Here is a 22,179-nt window from a genome sequence, read left to right on the forward strand (position 1 = left end):
GCATGGAGACCGCAGAGCCCAAACGGCCGTTTGCGCCGCTTGCTCCCACGTGGCAGCCCGGCTGAGTGGCACAGAAGTCAGCCGAGCGCCACAGCGGGAGGTGAAGAGGGGTTGGGTGGTGATGTACCGGGGGCGGGGCCTGGACAAACATGTGTCTCTGACGTCAGGAAAGGGTGCCAGATTCAAAAGGAGGAGAGCGGAGGAGACAGAGGAGAGCGGAGGAGTGAGAGTGAGAGGCAGGAGGGGGAGAAGAGAAAAAGAGAGACAGAGAAAGAGGCAGGAGGCAGAGGAGAGCTGAGAGAGAGAGGGGGAGATAGGAGGAGGAGGGGAGAGAGAGAGAGAGACTGGAGGCTCAGGAGAGAAGACTGAGATAGAAAGAGAATAGGACGTGGAGGAGAGACCCGAGGGCAGGGCGAAGAGGTGGGGCAGGGATACTCGATCCCCACCAAGACACACACATCTTATGATTTCCAGGTTCCTTGCAAAATCCCGTCTTATGACGGGCTATTGGCTAGTATGTCAATAATAATCAAACTTATCAAGGAAAGATGTAAGCATGTCTAAAATAGATCCAAAGAGTGATATGCAATTTGACAGAGCTTCTTGGTTATTACTGTATTCTAGTGCGTTCATAATGTGTCTTTTAAGAAAAATAAGTGTTGATAAGCAGCAGAGATGTCCTAACTAGTAAAAACAATAGGTTTTCAGGCTGATAATACAAACTTGAAATATGTCCATCCACTACAAGTTGCACCTCTGAAGACTGGCACTCTCTGGTCTGGTAATATCCATGGTCTGTCTGGATGCTCCTGAACTAGAGAGCCTGGGAGCCTAATGGCAGGAGGGCCAGCAGTCTGGCTGGGGCTGGAGGCAGCGTGGCCAGAACACCACAGCAGTGCAGTGACCATGACTTCTCAAATACACTCATAGTGGCAAATTTGTTTTAATACTAATTTTATTATTTAAGTACAAGATATATTGTTGTAAATATAAGGTGGACTAAAATTCAAGCGTAATATGAATTTTTTTGTGACAGTAATCTTTTCTGAAATAGGGAAAAAATCATTTAGTATACTTTAGCATAAGCAGGTATTGGGATGTCTCATTTAAGAGCTATAGAAACAGAATTTCAGTGGAGGATGCTGAGGTAATTTAGAAGTTTAGGTAAACAATTTAACTTTTAAAATTTGAAGTTGCATGTAATTCCCCCCTGGAAGGATGATGAATTCTTATATAATATCCAAGGTATTTTCTGAAATAATTAAAAAAAAATCCAGTTCTTGATTTTTCTGTTATGCTACAGTATAATTTTAGACACTGACAATTCACTATTTTTCAAGTTTCAGATGTTTCTGTTTTTATTACAACAGCATTTATTTATTGACTCTAATTGGGCCTGTCCAGTTTGTTTTATAGCTTGTTTTTCTATTGTTAAAATTTACAAATTAAACTGATAGACTATACGGTTCAGGCTTGCAGAAAAAGACGAAGGGTATGTCTACACTACCCTCCTAGTTCGAACTAGGAGGGTAATGTAGGCATACCGCACTTGCAAATGAAGCCCGTGATTTGAATTTCCTGGGCTTCATTTGCATAAGCGGGGAGCCGCCATTTTTAAAACCCCGCTGGTTCGAACCCTGTGCAGCGCGGCTACACGGGGCTCGAACTAGGTAGTTCAGACGAGGTGTACCGGTAGTTCGGAATAGGAAGCCTAGTCTGAACTACCTAGTTCGAGCCCCGTGTAGCCGCGCTGCACGGGGTTCGAACCAGCGGGGTTTTAAAAATGGCGGCTCCCCGCTTATGCAAATGAAGCCCGGGAAATTCAAATCCCGGGCTTCATTTGCAAGTGCGGTATGCCTACATTACCCTCCTAGTTCGAACTAGCGGGGTAGTGTAGACATACCCTAACTTTTTTGTATTCTGCCCTGTGGTTTTAGTGATGGGCATCTCATCTGTTAATACAAATATGAAACTACATCTCTCACTGTGTTTTCTGTTTGTTTTGGAAGACTTACCTACCACCTGAGTTGCCAAGGGATTACAGACCAGTCCATTACTTTCGGCCAGTGATAACAGCTAGAAACGAAAACCCATTTTTACTTCAGGCATTAGTTGAATCAACTGGGAAGCTTGAGACTGATACTCCACAGGAAAGCAGACACACACTGAATGCATCTCAGAGGAGGGAATTGCTAGGAGAGACTGCTCTGGAAGGTATGTGATGGGGTGTTCTTGTTTTGTTAAAATTTACATTCAGTGAACACCGAATAGAGTACTAGTTTATCCTCGTAATATTTTTAGCATACGGAATACTTGTTTATAAACTCAAATATTTATGATCTTGAATATGTATTTTCTAACTTAATAAAAACTAAACTCATCCTCTATGCTAGCCAGCATATTGGCCAGTGTGTTCCCTGTGTTAATTACTGGGGATACCTACAAGCGTGTTTCAGTTCCTTACACTTTTTAATTTTAATTAATGTATGTGAAAATATTTCATTTTTTTGCATCCAGAAAGCCTTTATTTATTTTAAAACTTCTGCTTGTGTGGGTTTTTTTTAACTTTAGAAATTCAGATCTTGTATAGCCTATAAGATTTGATAGCTCTCTAGATGCTAGTTAGAGACTGGAGAAGATAGTAAATAAAAGGAAAAGGGAATGTTAAACTTCTTAACAAAATTAACACTTATTTTAAGGTCAACCAGTGAAGGACACTAGAGAGAGAATATATATTATTAATTGCCTTTCCCTTCAGTTAAGTTGAGAGGCTACAATATTCATGCAGGGTGGATTGATTTAAATTTGTGATTGTTAATCTTTAAATCAGGTAATCATTAATACAATCATCTATTTTTGTTTTTGTTTTGTTTTGTATTTGTACATTTGATTTATTACCCTAAAGAAAGGTTGGTTCTCATTAGTTGGTAACCATTAAAATATATTGATTTGTAATTAAATACAGCCTTTGTACTAATTTTGGTCTTTTTTTGCTAACCAAAAATACTCTATACACACTTATTTAAGCAAGTATATCACTTAACTTACATTTATTCAGATTTTTAATTTTTAAATGTACATTATTTAGAAAATTATCAATGCGTTTCTTTACAAGATACTTTTTTACTTGATTTGTGTCAAACTGTTTGAATAGGAAATCAATTAAAATGCACAAAACAATCATTTTTAGTTTTATTAGATAAATTTAAATCATCACATGTATTAGATACATAAGAAAAGCAAGTCTTAGTTTTTCAAAATGTGTTTTGCATTTAAAACCAATTTATTAAACAAAGGAAGTATGTATTATATGTAGTTGCTAAACTCGCTGCTTTTCATCAACATGTCCTTCAGGATTTTAGAACTAAAAGGCCGCATTCTCTCACCAAGTTTTATTCATAGTTTTTGGAAGACTTCTTTTTTGTCTTAAAAAAAAAACCCAAAGCCCCCCAAAAAATCCTCCAGTTGTCTTTTTTTTTTAAACTATGAGAGAATTGGTGATTGAATTGAATTAGTTGAATAAACTGAGACAAAGAAATATAATTTATTGGCATACAGAAGCTACTTTTGCCAGAAGCTGAGTTAGCACTTGAACACTCTTATTCCAGATGCTTAGCCAATGACTTCCTGCCAGTGCTGTGAATTGACTTTCTTTAAAACTCAGCAGCATGTACTGCTTAATATTTAATTTTATCTAAACTGTTTTAAACAATAATAAGTTTAGGCCTTAACATAGCAGTCGTCATTTCAGATTTTAAAAAAATAAACCTTATTTTATTTAAATAAAATCTGAATTATAATAATAAACTCCTGATATTTTTTTCTTTAAATGATAGATTTTTATCCACCCTGCTCTGAAACACCCCCAGAAGAAGGGGTCCCCGCAAAACCTGGAAAGGTCAGACTTCACTTCTCTCAGTAAAAAAATAAGTAGAAAGCTTCCTTTTTTCTTTAGCCTTTCAGGCCTTGTCCACAAATCATAAATAAACAAAACATTGCACAAAGCTGATTTAACAAAATATTCATTGCAGGTTACACTTAAATAGCTAAGACAAATTAACTTTGTAGTATAATAATGCTATTTCATTGTCTTTAAAAGCATTCCATCTGGCAAAGCTCCATTGCATGGCCTTTAACTTTGACTCGTGAGCACTGGAGATAGACTCTGAACTAAATACCATATATAGTATGGTCCGGCATCTGATAGTCCGGCACCATCAGGAACCCGGAAGTGCTCCGGGCAGCCGGACCATTGGAGCTGCTCTGCCCCCGGCTTCCCCGATTCAGCCGCTGCTGAAACTGACCAGTGGCTGAATTGGGGAAGCCAGGGCAAAGTAGCTGGAGTGCTGCCGGTAGGTCCCGTAGCGCTGCCCCTCGGCAGTTGGTGTCTGAAAGTTGGTGTCTGAAGAAACATACACAAGTTTTAGTAGATTTGTTTTAATGTAATCTAACACACAACCTGCTGTAATAACTGAAAAAAATATGTATTCACATACCTTCAAATTTATAATCCATGTTTTAATGGCTCATGTCATTCTAATGCACTTATTTAAAATCTTAAGACCCTTCAAACTCGGAATCAGTTGTAGCTGCTCCTTCATTGTCATTGTAGACATCAGCAATGTCCTCTTCATACTCAGATTCCTTATAAGCCTCCATTGTGTCATCAGCAAATATGGCGTCATCTTCTGATCCATTAAGTGGCCTGGGGAGCGCAGGGTGGTAGTTTGAGTCCTGCCTCTCTCCACCCACCTTTGGAGTGACCAAACCGCCAACACAGGATAAGGGATGTCCTGGAGGGAGGTGGGGTGGGTTATGGAGTGGGTTAGGGGTTAGGGCATTTGCCTATAGAGTGCAGGGTGGCGGGCTCGAGTCCCACCTATTCCTTTGGTAGCTCAAGTTTTCCCCCTTACCCACTCACCTTGGGAGTGACCAAACAGCCAACACAGGTAGGGAGGTGGGGTGGGTTCCATCCAGCATAACTTTTCTATCATTTCCAAGGGAATGGACTCCCACGCATCCTCGACCTACTGGGCAACCAGATTGATTTTGGGCTTCATAAGATTCCTGCCTTTTGTCAACTTCATCATGCCTGAGCACATCCAGTCAGACCACATTTTGTGTAGCCTGTCCTTAAAGGGTTTGTTCAGGCAGATCTCAAGTGGTTGTAGAACAGAAGTTAAGCCTTCAGGTATTACTCTAAAGTAGTTTTCAATTTTTTGGCCACATGTTTCACCATGTGAAACATCAGTCCTGTGTGCCCTGAACTTGTCCCAAACAAGTAAAGAAGGTTTCTTGGGAAGTGCTCCTGGTCTCTTATTTCACACTTTTTCCAGCCATTCAGTAGTCCCACTTTCATCCATCCATCCATCCCTTGTCATGTGCATGCCCAATGACACCCCCTGGAAATTTCATGGTTTTAGGTAAAGTTTTTCTTTTCAAAATAACAGGATGGAGCTTTGATCCATCAGCCAAACATGATAAAACCACTGTAAGATGGATTTTTTTCATGGCCATTGGTTTTAATTAAAACTGTTTTTTTACCAACACCATTTACTGTTGCTCAGGAGATCAAATGTCATTGGTGTTTCATCCATATTTCCTATTGGTGACAGCTCAAATGCACATTCCTTTCAATGTTTTATAATAAACCTTTGGAAAGGTTCAATTTTTCTTCAAGGTCTCTTGGCAGCTTTTGTGCTGTCTTTGGCAGTGAACAAAGATAGAGACGGTGATAGTTCATGAAGTACGTACGTCAACCTGCTGATGCAACAAATATTGATAGCTTTTCTGACTTGTATTTGTCGTCTTTTGGCATTTGCAAATCATACAGACAAATTCCAGTTCCAGTCAGAAGGTACCTATTTTGTTGACATTCAACAACGCAATCAATGAAATCTTTCTGCAGTTGAGAAAATGAAATGTACCTTGTTGGACTTTTTTTCTTGCTTCTTGACATATCTTTAGTGTTGCTTTATTTTTTTCACCATTCCCTTACTTGCTTCTCATGGACGCAGAATTCACAAGGAGCTGCACAATTATTGTTTGCTTCTGCATATTCAACAACTTTAGTTTAAATGCTGCATCATAAGCAGACCGTTTTCTTTTTATTTCACCGTTGTTCATTCTAAATTTTAGAAAATAATGTATAGATTTTGTAGAACTTTATAGAGGAATGTCACATGCTTTGAACAATTATAATTTGATAGTGACATTGTTTATTTCAAAGAAGCCCTGCAGATTGATTGGCATGTCTAGGGCAGTGTTTCTGAAAGTGGTTCCATGGAATCACTTTCAGAAACACATTAACTGGCCGCCCCAGTTTGTTTGTTTATTTACCAGCACCACAGCCACAAAGCCTCGTGGCTCCCATTGACTCCGTTTTGCCCTTTGCATCCAAGGGGAGCTGCAGGAAGTGGCTTGGGCCAGCCGGGCCACCACTTCCCGCTACTCCACTTTGCTGTGAAGAGAGAAATGGAGCCAATGGGAGCCATTAGGCTCTGTGGCCACGGCACCGGTAAATAAACAAACCAGGGCAGCCAGTTAATGTGTTTCTGAAAGTGATTCTGCGGAACACTTTCAGAAACACTGGTCTAGGGTGATAACAGGCTATTTAAATTTTATTAAAGATTTCAGGTCTGCACATTATATTTTCAGATTGCCTAGAGACTTAGGAGGTTCAGTGATCAACGTGCATGAAGACCTTAAATTACTCATAGCAGACTGACACCAGTGCCATAGTACTATCATTCATTGGTTTTTTTTTATTGTCTTGTAATGTCTAGCACTTTGAAGTGGAAGAGTCAAATTTCACGTGGATACAATTTAAATAAAGATAAAATCTTAGCACTTTAAAAAAAAAAAAAAAAAAAGCAAGTCCTGAACTGCGTCTACAACAGGGGTCAGCAAATTTTGGATCCCAGCCTGTTAGGGTGCGTCTAGACTGGTAAGATTTTGTGCAAAAGCGATTGCTTTTGCGCAAAAACTTGCCAGTTGTCTACACTGGCCGCTTGAATTTGCGCAAGAGCACTGACTTTGTAATGTACAAAATCAGTGCTTCTTGCGCAAATACTTTGACGTTCTCGCTCGAGGGAAAAAGCCCACTTGTGCAAGAATACTTGCTCAAGAGGGCCAGTGTAGACAGGGAAGAACTGTTTTGCGCAAAAAAGCCCCGATGGCTAAAATGGCGATCAGGGCTTTCTTGCGCAAAATTGCGTCTAGACTGGCCACAGATGCTTTTGCGCAAAAGCATCCATGCCAATTTAGACGCGCTTTTGCAGAAATACTTTTAATGGAAAAACTTTTCCATTAAAAGTATTTCCGCAAAATCATTCCAGGTCTAGACGCAGCCTTAGGGTAAGCCGCTGACACGTTGGGAGATTTGTTTGCTTTGTGATGGCTGCAGGCATGGAGCCTCTCAGCTCCCCTTGACTGAGAACTGCAAACAGCAGCCAAGGAAAGCTAAAAGGCTCTGTGCCTGCAGCCAGCACGTCCCTCAGTGTGCACTGATGATCTGGGACTGGAAGTTTATATACTGCCAGTATAGAGTCGGCTTATAAACAGGTCATTGGCTTTTTAACTTTTTTTTTTTTAAATGTTAAATGTTTTTTAAGGGGTTTGCTTATGATAGAACAGGCTTATGCTTGAGTATATATGTACTACAGGCAGTCCCCGAGTTATGCGGATCCGACTTATGTCGGATCCGTATTTACGAACGGGGCTTTTCTCGCCCTGGAGGACGTGGGCGGTGGGACCACCCTGACGCGCTGCGGTCCCGCCGCCCGGGTCCTCCGCGGCTTTGCTCCGCATCTCCCTGGTCTGCAGACAATTTTCGACACTTTCCAAAAAGGACTCAACAAACATTTGAACTGTCTCACCCATTACCAAGATAGTTTCCCCAATTATCACCTCTAATACCATTAACTCACAAACATCCCACTCTTCCTACCTCTAATATCAATTCACAGGCACTTACCTTCCTCCCCCCCCCTCCTGCATCCCCCTCCTGTTCTGCAATGTGATTTGTCCTTTTCATATTTGTTCATTTTTTTTAATTGTATCCTTTGGTATATATGGTTGTGACTACTTTCTTCCACTATTTGATCTGAGGAAGTGGGTCTGGCCCACGAAAGCTCATCATCTAATAAACCATCTTGTTAGTCTTTAAAGTACTACACTGTCCTGCATTTTGCTTCAGCTACCCCAGACTAACACGGCTACATCTCTATCACAAGTTTTAGGGAGTGAGAGTTTCGACTCAAAATGGTTCATTAACACATTCCAACCGCTCATCATCTTCTGGCTTTTTTCTCACATTGGTGAAAGTCAGTTCACTCACTGGTGTACGTGCAACGAGGAGTAACGGTAGTTCGGAATAGGAAGCCTAGTCCGAACTACCTAGTCCGTGTCGCGTGTAGCCGGTGGCACGGAGTCCGCACTAGCGGACATTTAAAAATGGTGGCGCCCGGCAAGATGCAAATGAAGCCCGGGAAATTCAAATCTACATTACCACCTACATTACCTACATTACCACCCTAGTTCGAACTAGGGTGGTAGTGTAGACATATCCTCAGAGATCTAGTAGGTTACAGTGTAGATATATGAATGTGTGAGGAATTATCCTGCTCCTTTTATGGCTATATTCACTCTACCAGCAGTAGGTTCACCAAAGATGTCACTTGTAAAAGCAACGTGTTTATAATTTTTATACTGTAACATAATTATGGCATAAAAAATTGCATTGAGGGCCACTTCTGGTAAAATACATTTTCCTCTTTAAATTACAATTTAAAAATATTTCCTAAGAGTTTCCAGAAAAATCGTAACATTTAAAATTAACTAATTCTAGACAATAGATATTTGATTGCTTGAGAGGTATTTGAATGTATGTACAGCCTACATTTTGTTTAGGTAGGGAAATAATATATATGTAATGTCTTTCTTTTACAGTAGAGGTAGTTAAAAAGATGTTTTCTTTTCCATTTATCTTATTATTGCGCTTTTTCTCCTCCTCAGGACCATCTCCTTCTGTTTTAGAGTATCTGTCAGGAAAAGACAGAGAGAGAATCAAAGAAGTGAAACAGGCAGCTGAACAACAAATGAAAATACAAACTTTCTCTCAGCAATCCGTGAATAGGTCCTCCTCGTCAGATGGTGCTCATCACAAGTGGCAAATGGTGTTGGGAGGGCAGATAGCCATACCTGGTTCTAGTGATTTCAAACCATTTGCAAAAAATCCAGAAAAACAAAAAAGATATGAAGATTATATAGAGAGTCTTAAACAAGGACAGAAAGGTAACTAGGAAGTGGTCATGAAACTCTTCTTTATTTCTTTTATTTGGAAACAATATTTCTGCAACTTTTATTCATTGTTTCTTTTTAAGTGTTTCACAGGCTTGATTCCAAAAATGTTTACATGCTTTTCCTTCTTTTTTCCAGAGTCCCTAATCTCGTAAAATGTAGGCATATATATAATCTAGGGATGTAATAGTATAGTCGATTAACTGATTAACCAATATGCAAAGACTTATGCTATAGACTACACGTATTTCCTCCCCACCCCTTGCCAGTACATTTTTTAACAGGCTGGCCAGCAGCTCAGCTCAGACCCGGCTTGTTCTGGATCCTGGACCTATCCCTCTGCATTTAAAGTGTATTGGGAGCAAGGTGGACAGGCAGCCCAACTCAGTTCTGGCTCATGCCAGGTCTGGGAGCTCAGACACTCCCCTCCCCCCCTGGACAGGGGCTGCCCAGGAACTATAGAATAGCTGATTAACCAATACAAATTCATAAGATTAAGTGACCATTCAATTAACCAATATTTAACATCCCCAATATAATCCCATTGACTTCAGAGAGACGAAGTCAACATATTAAATTGTTTGAAAGATTGGGCACTTCGATAATACTTATCTTAGTTTCTCTCATCTCCCCTCATAATGTAGCTCTTAACCTCACAGACTAGTGGTTCTCATCCTTATTCTTTCTGAGACACACTGCAGTGTGCTATAAAAGCTCCTAGCCACCTGTGCTACAACTGGTTTTCTGCAGATAAAAGCCAGGGCAATTGCCTGGAGCCCATTTCCTGTCTTTACAGAGTCCATAAGGTCCCCCTTACTAAGATAAAAGAAAGTTCAGAATCAGAAGCTTTAACCCACCTTGTCTCCGAGATGGAGGCAGCTCACATTTCTGAGTTATTATTTCAGGCTCTGGAGACTTGGCTAGCCACTACTATATCAGGTACATTTAGTTCGTATCTCTGCAATCATTAGGGCTAAAAACATTTTAATTGAGTGTCTGGAGCCCAATTCTACAGAAAAGGATGACATTTATGGAAAAGTCAGTGATTAATGAATTATAGAATACCTTGAACCCTGTTTTTAATTAATAAAAACTTTCCTCCATTCCTTCCATGTACTGTTTTTTCTAATTACATTTTTAATTGTAAATCCACTACTTTGTCTTACAACAAGATAATTATTGGGAATATTAGAACTTTAATCCTGTTTTGGGGTAGGAAAGGAGAATGGGAAACCCAATGTTTTTCTTTTAAAGCAGTTACTTGTGCTACATTGGAAATGTTGCTTCTTTTTATTAGTCAATAATCTAACTATCTTGAGAGAAACTACAATCCTAAAGAGAGTAATTTATCTGCTCAGGACTTAAGATTGTTGCTTTGTATAAAACAGATCAACTTAAGTATCAAACAGGATGAAAATGCAGGAAGTCCTGAAATAATATGGAAGGTCAAAACATTCAGAAGCTCAGCTTGGTGTTAATTCTATTCCTGTCTGCTCTAGAAGAAAATATGAACCAAAGTCTGTTCCTTGTAAACAGAAAAGGATTATTTTTTTTAAAAGCTACTTGGCATGTCCATATTTGCACGTATGATCATGCACATAGTATGCATCCAAAAAGCCAATTTGAATCCTCAGTGTAGGTCTGAAGTTTATTAGGAGGCTCACGTACTTAGCCTTTTTACCTTTACATTTGAAGCATTTTGTTGGAGTTTTGTGTGTGTGTGGGTTTTTTTTGGGGGGGGGGGGGGGGGGATGGAGCATTTCATATTGTGTATATTCCAGTGCATTAGAGCAGTGAGTTAGACATCATCAGCACAGTAATGGATTGGGTAAATGAAATAGCTGTCGTTCATTTAATAAAGATGGTCATTCTGACAGAATCTTGAGCAATCATCCCTGGTTACTGAAGAATAGTATATCCAGCAAGACACATGGGGTTACCCTTCTTATTTATTTCTGAAGTTGTCAGCACCTTTATATTCAACTATGTACTCATCGGACCCTTGTGGAGATGAGCTTGGCTTCTGGAATTATTTGAAAGAATAACACAATGAGTTAAACCTACATGCAAGTTAGTGTATATTATACATAGAGATGCTAAGTATTTCTGTCCTTTTAACTTGCAGTAGATACACAAGAGAGTCGTTCAGATCCAGGGATGACAGAATGGGAGCGAGGAAGGGAACGAGAGGAGTTCTTCAAAGCAGCAGTGCTCTACAAATCCTCCAACTCAGTCCTGTCATCAAGGTTTACTCGGGCCAAGTATGAAGATGATACTGACAAAGTGGAAGTTCCTCGAGACCAAGAGGTTCATGCTCTTAATCATCCTGCATTGTGATTACCTGTGTTAACTCTGAATAGCACAATCCAATTTATTTGAAACATCTTTGTAGAAAATAAATGTTATAATTTTCTATTGCTTTAGGTTTCTTTTGGTAGTGATTAAGAAACCAAAAGGTAATCTACAATACTATTCTCACAGAGTAGTAAAGTATTTGTGGTTTAAGGTCACTAAATGTTGACACTATTACTATAATAGCAGAATTTCAAGAAGCTGATTATATCATGTAGAGGATTTAATCAACATTTGAATTTTACAGACAGATATTGATGACAAGGAATCTGCAGTGAAGATGAAGATGTTTGGCAAGCTCACAAGAGATAAGTTTGAGTGGCACCCTGAGAAGCTACTGTGTAAAAGATTTAACGTTCCTGATCCCTACTCTGAGTAAGATAATGAAATATCTTAATGCTTTCAAAATAATTTTAATTCTTCTAAAATTTGTGTTTATGCAATGCTTGTGCAAAATGCTAGTTTGACATCTCTGGAGGCTGATACCCTCTTTATCTTCAGAATAGATGCAACCCAGAACAGTAGGCAAGCTTTCTTATGGTATCTTTCCAATTTTCTTTTTACTCAAATTTGGAGATACTTTGAAAGGAAATAGGTGATCCTCTCCCCCAGACCATAGTGGAAGCACCTTTGTTAGGGTTTTTAAGTGTTAATAGCTGTTTCATGGACTTCGCTTGTTTTGTAGATAATTTAAGCCTTCATTTTCCAGTATTTTCTATCATCCCATCATTAAAAACAATGATTGACCAAAAAATTCATTTTCCTCTAGTTCATCGATTGTTGGGTTACCCAAAGTGAAACGTGACAAGTATTCTGTATTCAATTTCTTAACTCTGTCGGAATCTTCCACGACAACCGTAACTCAAACAACTGAAAAAATGCCACAGAATATCAATCCTAACAGTAAGTGGGTCACAATTTTATTAGTATAATCCCAGTAGTTAAGAAGTACAGGCAGTCCCCGACTTACGCGGATCCGACTTATGTTGGATCCGCAGTTACGAACGGGGCTCGCCCCAGAGGACACGGACTGCGGGACCTCGTGGTCCCTGCCGCCCGTGTACTCTGGGGCTTTCTCCGTGTCTCCCTGGTCTGCAGACCAGGAAGACTCGGAGCAAAGCCTCGGGGAAGCCGGCAGCGGAGCAGGGAGACTGGGAGACTGGGAGCAAAGCCACGGAGGACCCAGGCGGCGGGACCGCGGTGCGTCTCGGTACGCTGTCTTCCTGGTCTGCTGGGGTGGGGGGGGGGGGGCGCAGCTAGTACGCCCCCTCCCCCTCCCCAGCAGACTAGCCTTTTCTCCAGAAGCCTGTGGCAGAGCAGATGGGGCGCTGCCAGTTGGTCCCGCAGTGCTGCTCTGGGCGCTACTGGACCAACCCGGCAGCACCCCAGCTGCTCTGCTCCAGGCGTTCTGATTCAGCTGCTGCTGGTCAGTTTCAGCAGCAGCTGAATCAGGACACCTGTGGCAGAGCAGATGGGGTGCTGCTGGGTTGGTTCAGTAGCGCCGAGGAGTGGCGCTACTGGAGCAACCCAGCTGCACCCCAGCTGCTCTGCCCCAGGCGTCCCCAAGTCAGCTGCTGCTGAAACTGACCAGCGCTGACTACAGGAAGCCTGAGGCAGAGTTGCTCTGCCCCGGGCTTCCTGGAATCAGCTGCTGACCAGTTTCAGCAGCACCTGACTTGGGGACGCTTGGGGTTCTTAAGTTGATTCTGTATGTAAGTCAGAACTGGCGGTCAGTTTCAGCAGCGGCTGAATCTGGACGCCTGTTCCGTCTTACATACAGATTCAACTTAAGAACAAACCTACAGTCCCTATCTTGTACGTAACCCGGGGACTGCCTGTATATCAATATTTTTTTACAATTATTATGGAATGTGAAAATACCAAGGTGCAGCTCAAGTAAATCTACACATATAGGGATAGATTGTACTGATTTTTTTTATACCAGCTGAGAATCTGGCCAATACAGAGAATCTAATTTTAATTTTTTTAAAGTAGGAAGTGTAATGATAAAGCAAGTATTTGTAAATAATTTGTAAATAATTGATCATGAACTGCTGTAGTGTTTTAACATAAAGCTAATTAACCATGTTGATTGGGATCTTGTACCATTTTTAGAGCCAAAGAAACCATCAAGATGGGATGTATCTGACAAAGAAAAGAAGAGAAAGGATTCTATTAGTGAGTTCATAAGTCTTGCTAGATCAAAAGTTGAAAATCAGCAGCAACTACCAGAATCAACAAAAGAAGAAGCCAGAAATAGAACAAAAGAACCCCTTACCAATAAGGTATAAAATCCCCAAAGATTTAACATTTTCAGTAACAATTGTGCTATTGTACATGGCTCTTCTTTGGTGTTTTGAAATGCCTTTCCTTGTGTATGGACAGAGTCACTAGTAGCAGCTTGTGTGGGTGAGAAAAGATGTGCGCACTTGGGACCAAGCTGTACCCTCCAGCTGTAGAAAAGAGATTATTTTCTACAACATGTCTCTTGTAAACCATGAGTTCTAACCCCCGCTCAAAAATGTGATTTAAAAACTCCACACCCCACCTGTGTCACAACTGGTTTTGTGCATATAAAAGCCAAATCTTGCGCTAAGGGATAGCAAGCAGGGCAATTGCCCAGAGCCCTATGACATTGGATGCCCCAGAAAGCTAAATTGCTTAGGACCCTGGGCTTCATCCCTGTGCAGCAAGATTTAGGCTTTCTATCCTAGGCACCTGCAAGTCTAACACTGATCCTGGTTGCCAGACCCCCTAAAACCTGCTGTGGCCCCCCCATGGGACCTATGGTTGAGAACCATTATCCTATTGAAGCTCCTCAACTGGCGCTTTACAAATAGTGGGTTACACAAATGGAGAGGCAGCAGGCCCAGGGCAGATCTAGCTGCTCTGTAGCATTGTACATGCACATATGTACACTAGGGAGAACTTCCTGACTTTGGCTCTAACTTACTCAGGTTCCCATTTTGGGGGCTTAACCTTCCACAGCTATGAAAGATGAGCGGTGATAAGAGGGTCCTGGTCACCAAAGTTCCCACAGCAGCATGTTGTCAAATAGTTGAGGAAACTAGGTGGCAATGTGAAGGCACCAGTCAAATATAAGACGCAATGTGTGGATGTAGGTGCTGCATGAGTTCTTTGACCTGAAATCTCCCTGTCATGGGTGGTGGGAAGACCAACTCCAATTTTGCCCTCTGCTCAAACAGAAAAGTGGGGGAGAGGGACTGCAACAGTAAACGATAAAATTTCTAGTTTTCTACATGGGAAAACATATTATACATTGATAGGGAACCTAGGATATTGCCATGAAATTATTTAGCATCGAAACACTTTGTATTTTTTTCACATCATTTTGCCCTAGAATTGCCTATATACAACACATACTTTTAATATCAGCGGTTTTCAGCCTGTGGTCATGTGCTGCTGGTGGTAAATGAGGAGTTGGCTAATCTCAGGATGTCAGCAGTCTTCTTCATTTCAAAAGCTTCAGGGGGTATCCGAGTTAGTCTGTAACTTGAAAAACTTAAAAAAACAACAAATAGTCTTGCAGCACTTTAGAGACTAAAAAACATTTAGATGGTATCATGAGCTTTCATGGACCTAACTCACTTCTTCAGATTAATGGAGTTATTAAAAGTCCAGTTTCTAAATACGGGATTGGAGGGGAGAAGGAAAAAGAATAGTGAAAAAGGGGGGAAGAAATAGTCAATTAGTGTCCATACTACATGAAGGTGATAGAGAAGCTTTTTGTTTTAGTAAGACAGCTAAAAACAGATAAGCAAGTTGGTGTTGTTGCCTCAGGGATATGTGGTAATGAATAGGAGGAAACGTGGTGCCTAAGGATGTGAAAGACTAGTCGCTTTATAGGGGGAGAATAAGAGGGTACTTCAAAGTGGCAGCACCGCATAGAGCCTGGGGTTAGCTGTTCTGTGCGGCGCTGCTGCATTGCATGTCGCATGGAGCCCAGTGTCAGGCTCCTCGCAGCATTTCAAAGTGGCAGCGCTGCGTGGAGCCTGGGATTAGCTCTGTACGGCATTGCCATTTTGAAACACTGCTGTGGTGTTTCAAAGTGATAGCAAATCATGGAGCCCGGAGTCAGTGGGGAACTCCCCCGCTGCCCCGGGCTTTGGTGCTTTCGCCTTTGAAGTGTAGCAACAGCCCTAGGGGCACCCTATCAACTAACTGAATAGTCAATGCAAAAATGCACCAACTATTCGATTAGTCAGTTACCTGACACTTAACAGCCTTAGTGGTGCCCACATCTAGAAGTTGGAGAAGAAGTGGTGCAAATGGCAGGAGGTGAATGAGGGAAGAATTCTTGCTTTCTATGGTGTCTTAGAGGGGTAGCTGTGTCTGCAACTAAAACACGTAAACAGTGAATGGTCCTGTAGCACCTTTGAGACTAACCTAAACAATATAGATAGTTTTATGAGCTTTAATGGGCACAACCCACTTCTAGAGGAAGAAGTAGGTTGTGCCCACAAAAGCTCGTAATACTATCTATATTTTTGGGTTAGTCTCAAAGGTACTACAGGATCATTCTTTTTTCTTTTTATTTTTTTTATAGAGAATGTATAGTTCAGATGAAGAAAAGTACTTGTATTTCTATTTCTTGCTCTTTTACTGAAGAAACAAAACAGGAAACTGCATGCATATAGATCTTTATATAAAGTAGGAAATTTGTTTTGCTTGAGTACTATCTATTGAGAGGAATGTGAGTCTTATATGTGGGAACGAATTGTGAAGACCTGTAGATCCAACCATGAGAAATTACAAGGATTAACAAAAAGTGCACAAAGTGGGTAGTTACCATAAATAACAGTTGCCCCTTTTGCTTTTGCAGTTTTAGCAAATATGCTGATGGAGGCTATTTGAAAATGTGGCACGAACCGTGAAATTTGCTTGAGAGTTAATGATTTTAGTTTAGTAGTATAGTTATTTTGTATGCATTAACTAACATAGGTCAGTTTGCATATTTGCCATTTAGGTTTGTTGTGAATTGACTTGGGAGTTTGAGGAACATTTAATAAAGGGCAGGGTATTTACGTTTTGGAAAGAGTATGCAAGCCTCTGCATTGACTTCTGAAGATCCAGATACTCATGGATACAAAGCAGATAGCCATACATTTGTAGGCTTCTAGATACAAAATGTTTCCGCATCCACATTCATATCCACAAAAATGAGCTGTGGATATCTGCATCCATATCTGCGGGTGCGGATACCCATGGATATAAAGCAGATATCCACAGATTTGTAGGGCTCTAACAGGAAGTACTTCCTGGCGGAAAGCCGCACAACAACTCTCAATCCAGACACCCCTCCTGCAGCCCAATCCACTTCATCCCCTCCTATATCCCAACCTCTACCCTATGCTCACTCTGGAGCCTCCTCCCATACTGCAAACCCATTGACCCAATCCAGAACCTGCACTTCCTCCTGAACTTCAACTCCCTGCCCCAGCGTGGTGAAAGTGAATGAGGGTGGGGGAGAGCGAGTGGCAGAGAAGGAGGGATGAAGTGAGTGGGACAGAGCTTAGTGGAAGGAGCGAGGTAGATCCTGGGCTACCCTTAAATTCAGAAATATCTTTGGCATTAAAAAAGTTGGAGACCCTGCCCTACAGTCTTTATAATCCCTAAGTGGTCTGCAGTAGTCTAACATAAGTTGGTGCAACTCACAGTGAGCAAAGAGAAGTAGGGGATCTGTGCTTATCAGGCTTGTATGGCTGTAGCACATACTTAGGGGACAAGAGGATAGCAAGTGTAGTCAGGGATTGTGACTGTAAGAGGGATAGCAGGTGGGAGGTTAAATTCCTTCCACTACACCCACTGTTTTCCCTGGACAATGTACACTTTTCTGTGTTTTGAACCTAGACAGAGGAAGATGATAAATTCATTGCCGTGATCTTAAGCTAATGAGGTGCTTGCATTTGTTGATTTAAAAATAAAAAGAGTTAATACATTATAGTCTTTCAAATGTGCTGTTCTGACATGCATGAAAAAGGCACAGGTTGCAGTATTCTTTATGGAAAGTGACTTAATTTAGTGGTGTCTGAGCTCTGCTATTGTGTATCAACAGTTGTCAAGTTTATAGACTTCCAATGTACTGTGAAATTTGCCAATTAAAAAATCTTCAATGAAAATACCATTAAAAGTGTCAAGATACATTAATTTTATTGGGAGATTTTTCTCCTTCATCGGTGTTTCCTTTTTTTCTTATGGTCATTGTTATGTAGGTAGTTAATGAAAGCACAGATCAGGAAGAAGAAGAAGAAAGCAGACCATCTATGGACTTATTTAAAGCCATCTTTGCCAGTTCTTCAGATGAAAAATCATCATCATCATCATCTGAGGAAGATAGTGATGAAGAGGTGCATCAGCCAACTTCTGCTGTTCCAGACTCAGAAAGTGGCAGTCATGCTAATCCACCAGATACCTCTGTATCTGAGGTACAAGGTAATAGTTGATAATTTTGTTCAATTTCATGAAGTTCTGGTAACTTTGTAAGTAATTTAAAACCTTCTGAGCCTAGTAAAAAAGTGTTTTACTCCAGTCTCTCAAAGGTGCAACTCTTCTTCCCTCCAAGAAGTTACTCCAGCTTTACACTGGCGTTATTGAATGCTGGATTAAGTTCTTTCTATTTAAATATTATCTACATAGGCATAAGACAAAGGCAGTTTTTACAGATATATAGTCAAATGCATTATTTGCTAAACACAAAGAGGGATGAGGACAAAACCTATATTTCTCTAGAAAGAAACCCCCAAGTTAGGTGGTTTTATACACTAGTAATAAGGTATATGATATATGTTAAAGTATATGTATTCAATGATGAAATTTTGACCAGACTAGAAATAAGTTGAATTTGCTTTTGAATTTAATTTCTATATTTTGATATTTTCATTTAAGATAATATTGAAATGGATTTTTAAATATTACAGCAGTATAGCCGAACCACTGCATTTTTCACAGTCTGTCTACACAGCAAATAAATTGAGAGGGGGGCGACTAAGCAATCTTATTCTATCTATGAAGACTGAATAGCAGAGTATTATAGAGAGTTCTCATACTAGAAATTAAAGTAACAATATGCTAGAGTACATTTAAAAATTTACTGTGAAATAGTATAAATCAAGATAACATTCTATTTATTTTAACATTTTAAGATGTTGAAAAGTCTGGGGGATAGCTGTGTTAATCTTTAACTTTAAAAATGAGTAGTCCTGTGGCATTTTAGAGAATAACAAAAATATATATAATCTTGAGGTTTTTGTGGGTAAAACCAACTGCAGATTAAAACCAACATCAGATGAGTTGGACAGGATCTTGTATCTTTAATTTTAAAATTGGCATGTTTGCTTACTTGCCAATTCGGGAAAAAAGGCAATATGAAATGGATCTCTTCATAATTAGTGCCAATTAATCTATTTAGAGCAAATGGCTGATGGAATGATAAATTCCTAAATAACCTAACACCCATAGTCAAACTTAAGGTAGCCTTTATTTTATAGTAAAAAGATCAATTTATGTATACTCTTTAATTTGGAAACTTTTCAGACTTCTAGATCTAAAATCACCTATTCTTACCATATCTTCAGCACTGTAATTTTGCCTAATTATTGAAAAATGTACACAAGTCTGTTTTTGCCCTTAAATTACAGATTAATTTGATAATTTCAGACAACATGTATATAAATATTTTTATTTTTAATTTTGATTTAGAAATCAGCAGCACTGTGATTAAATATTTCATGATCCTAGCCCAGGGCTATTTAACTTTGGAAACCCCGGGGTCCACAATGATACTCACAGCACATGCTGAGGGCTGCAACTTAAGTGAGGTTGCATGTACATGCAAATATATATGTAAATAGCTTCTTTCACACTGATGGTCATGAATACAAAGCACTTCCCACAAAGCACTGGCATTCCCAGCACCTCCTCACATGGTGCTAGAAACGCAGAAACCCCTATACCTGTCTGTTTCAGCCAGCCTGGACGCTTTCAGTGCTTACCCCATCTGGGAGACATCTCATTGTTGTGGAGTGTGTTCCCAGTGGAGGCCATGTTCAAAGGATCCCTCCCGTGGGCCACGTGATTAGCCTTGCGTAATACGAAACTGCCTCACATTCCGCAAACAAATGGGCCGCAGGCCGCATGTTAAGTAGCCCTGTCCTAACCAATGCAACCAATCTTTGAAATGCACAGGAAGGTGCAAAAGGAAAAGCATCAACTCTTCTTTGTTGATAAAGATTTTAAAAAGTTAAGGGGTTGTGTACAAAAAAAGGTTAAGAAATTATATAATGATGTAATTAATGCAAGTCCTTTTTTAAAGAATGTGTGTCATTATCGGAGGCTTCTGAGGATCCCAGTAATCAGAAATAATGGTTAGAAGCACCTTCTGCTTCTTTGAAAATCTGAACTGCAAAATCTAAACAAGCATGCAAGATTCATTAACTTATCTTCAATATTTTATTTTTATGGCATGTTTTCTCAGATGTCTTGGGTAGGGAGAGTTCTTTTCTCTTTTATGTTAAAACCTATATGTTGTTTTTCTAGAAAATATGGCTGTTACAAATGAGCCTGACTTTGTGCCACCTCTTTTGAAGGAGGAGCTGAATAAGGGAGAGGAATTTGGACCGAAGTTGCCTCCAGTTTTCTTTTCTAGTAAGTATTGAAGACTTTACATTTTGTACACTGAAAACAAGTATAAGATGCTTTTATTTATTTATGTTCCCCATAAACATCTTCAAAGTTACCTCATTATCCACCTTCAAATCCCCTTCTTAGACCCCTGACTTGTCAAGTCACCAAACCCAGTATACTGAGACCACTGTCTATCATGCTAACCCATACTGTCTTATTTCCTGGTAGTCTCCAACCTCTCTGCTGTCATCTGTTGTCTTTTGTCTTTTATATTTAGAGCCCAGCAGATGCAGATATCTGCAGACCTTTTTTTATGGATCATGAATCACCGACATAGGTGCTGAAACTAGGTGTGCTGCCACACACCTCTGCCTTAAAGTGGTTTCATATATATATATATATATATATATATATATATATATATATATATATATCCGTTTACAGTTTGGTTCAATGTCTTTCAGCGCCCCCACTATACACATTTTTCTAGCATCCCTGGATGTGGATGTAAATTTTTGTATCCACACAGGACTCTAAATAGAAGATCTGAAAGGTGAAGAAGCAGCTGTCAGTAGCTGATAGCCTTTAAGGTTGCTTTTCTGTCTTCCACACCCTGTATCTCCCCTCCTGCTCACTCCCCCTTACTTATTTTGCAGAAGCAGTGGCCTCCCTTTCCTACTAGCCTGTACAGCAATAATGAAGTTGGGAGATAATTCCTAAATAGCTTGGCTGCTTAAACTAGGTGGATACGAGTAAAGGGAATTTTGCATCCTGTTTTGACCTATCATCTCCTCCCCTTTCTCTTTATGAGGCTGAGGGGGAGGTGATAGATAAGAAGCAGCTGCTTCTCTGCCTTCCAGATCCTCATAGGCTATGAGCTGTAGACAGTTGCTTGCTCACATACACACTGTCTCACCAATGCTCCTCCTGAGAGACACTTTAGCATGTTGCTGCAGATACACTGTGACTCACAGGTCAGCTATAAGTTGATTCTTGTGCATGCAGATCCATAATATATCTGTAAAGCTCTACTTTTTGTTTAGATTTTTAAGTCCCTCGGGGTAGGGACCATCATTTGTTCTGTTTGTACAGTACCTAGCACAACTAGGTCCTTGTCTACGACTACAGTAATGTAGATGAGGCTAATTTTTTTTAACTGTTTGATTTTCAGAGGGAAATATATTGACTGCAATTTGATTTGCAATTAGGTACAAGGTGGGACTTCCCTGGTCTGGCACCCTTGAGACCTGAGCAGTCCCAAACAGAGTTTTCCAGACCAAGGGAGGTAAAAGCTCCCCTTCTGGCTATTGGCCCTTCTCCACACCACAGGCCTGCTGTCCTCAGCACTGCTAGGCTGTGCTTGCCACCCGGGGTGGGGCTAAACTCCCTAGCGCACTGACTCTAGCTGAGGCTGTGTTCTCACCACTGACCTGGGCTGTGCTCTCGGCTCCAGTCCGGGTTGCACTTCCGGGCGCTGACCCCATTGCCTCTGGCTGACTCATGCAGGACTGCGCTCCCTGCTGTGCTAGCTCAGCCTAGTCTGTGCTGCCAACCCCCATTGGCCCCTCTGCCTCCAGCTGTGGGGGGCTGCGTTCCCTGCTGTGCTGGCCCTGCTGCCATAGGGGCGGTGCTCCCTGCCGCCAGCCCCAGTGCGGGTTGTGCTCCCCACATGATGGCCCTGCTACTAGCTGAAGTGCGCTTCCCACCACCAGCCCAGCCCCTTAATCTGGCCAGCTAGGGCTCTTTGGTCCAGCAATATCTGTGGTCCTTACGGACCATGGATGTTGCCGGACCAGAGGGTCCCGGATTTTAGAAATGTAACCTGTACCATACAGACATAGATATTCCAGTGAAAGTGAATGTGCAGCTGTCCCTATGCAAGTA

General features: G+C 40.8%; 1 protein-coding gene across 3 annotated transcripts in view; it reads left to right on the top strand.

Annotated features, from left to right (window-relative positions):
• GPATCH1 (G-patch domain containing 1) overlaps window positions 1–22,179 on the top strand; it is a 44,223-nt gene that overhangs the window by 18,292 nt on the left and 3,752 nt on the right. For 2 of the 3 annotated variants that reach the window (XM_025180615.3, XM_006114930.5), the window contains exons 10-17: window positions 2,010–2,214; window positions 9,016–9,294; window positions 11,426–11,607; window positions 11,900–12,027; window positions 12,422–12,555; window positions 13,768–13,937; window positions 17,886–18,105; window positions 20,209–20,316. In XM_025180615.3, coding sequence (XP_025036400.2) covers window positions 2,010–2,214; window positions 9,016–9,294; window positions 11,426–11,607; window positions 11,900–12,027; window positions 12,422–12,555; window positions 13,768–13,937; window positions 17,886–18,105; window positions 20,209–20,316 — 1,426 coding nt within the window. The remainder of the gene's footprint in view (window positions 1–2,009; window positions 2,215–9,015; window positions 9,295–11,425; window positions 11,608–11,899; window positions 12,028–12,421; window positions 12,556–13,767; window positions 13,938–17,885; window positions 18,106–20,208; window positions 20,317–22,179) is intronic. The other variant, XM_006114931.5, reaches the window with a different exon arrangement.

This window comes from Pelodiscus sinensis, chromosome 12 (genome assembly GCF_052426305.1).
Source record: "Pelodiscus sinensis isolate ZL-2025 chromosome 12, ASM5242630v1, whole genome shotgun sequence".
In the NCBI taxonomy this organism is placed as follows: Eukaryota; Metazoa; Chordata; order Testudines; family Trionychidae; genus Pelodiscus; species Pelodiscus sinensis.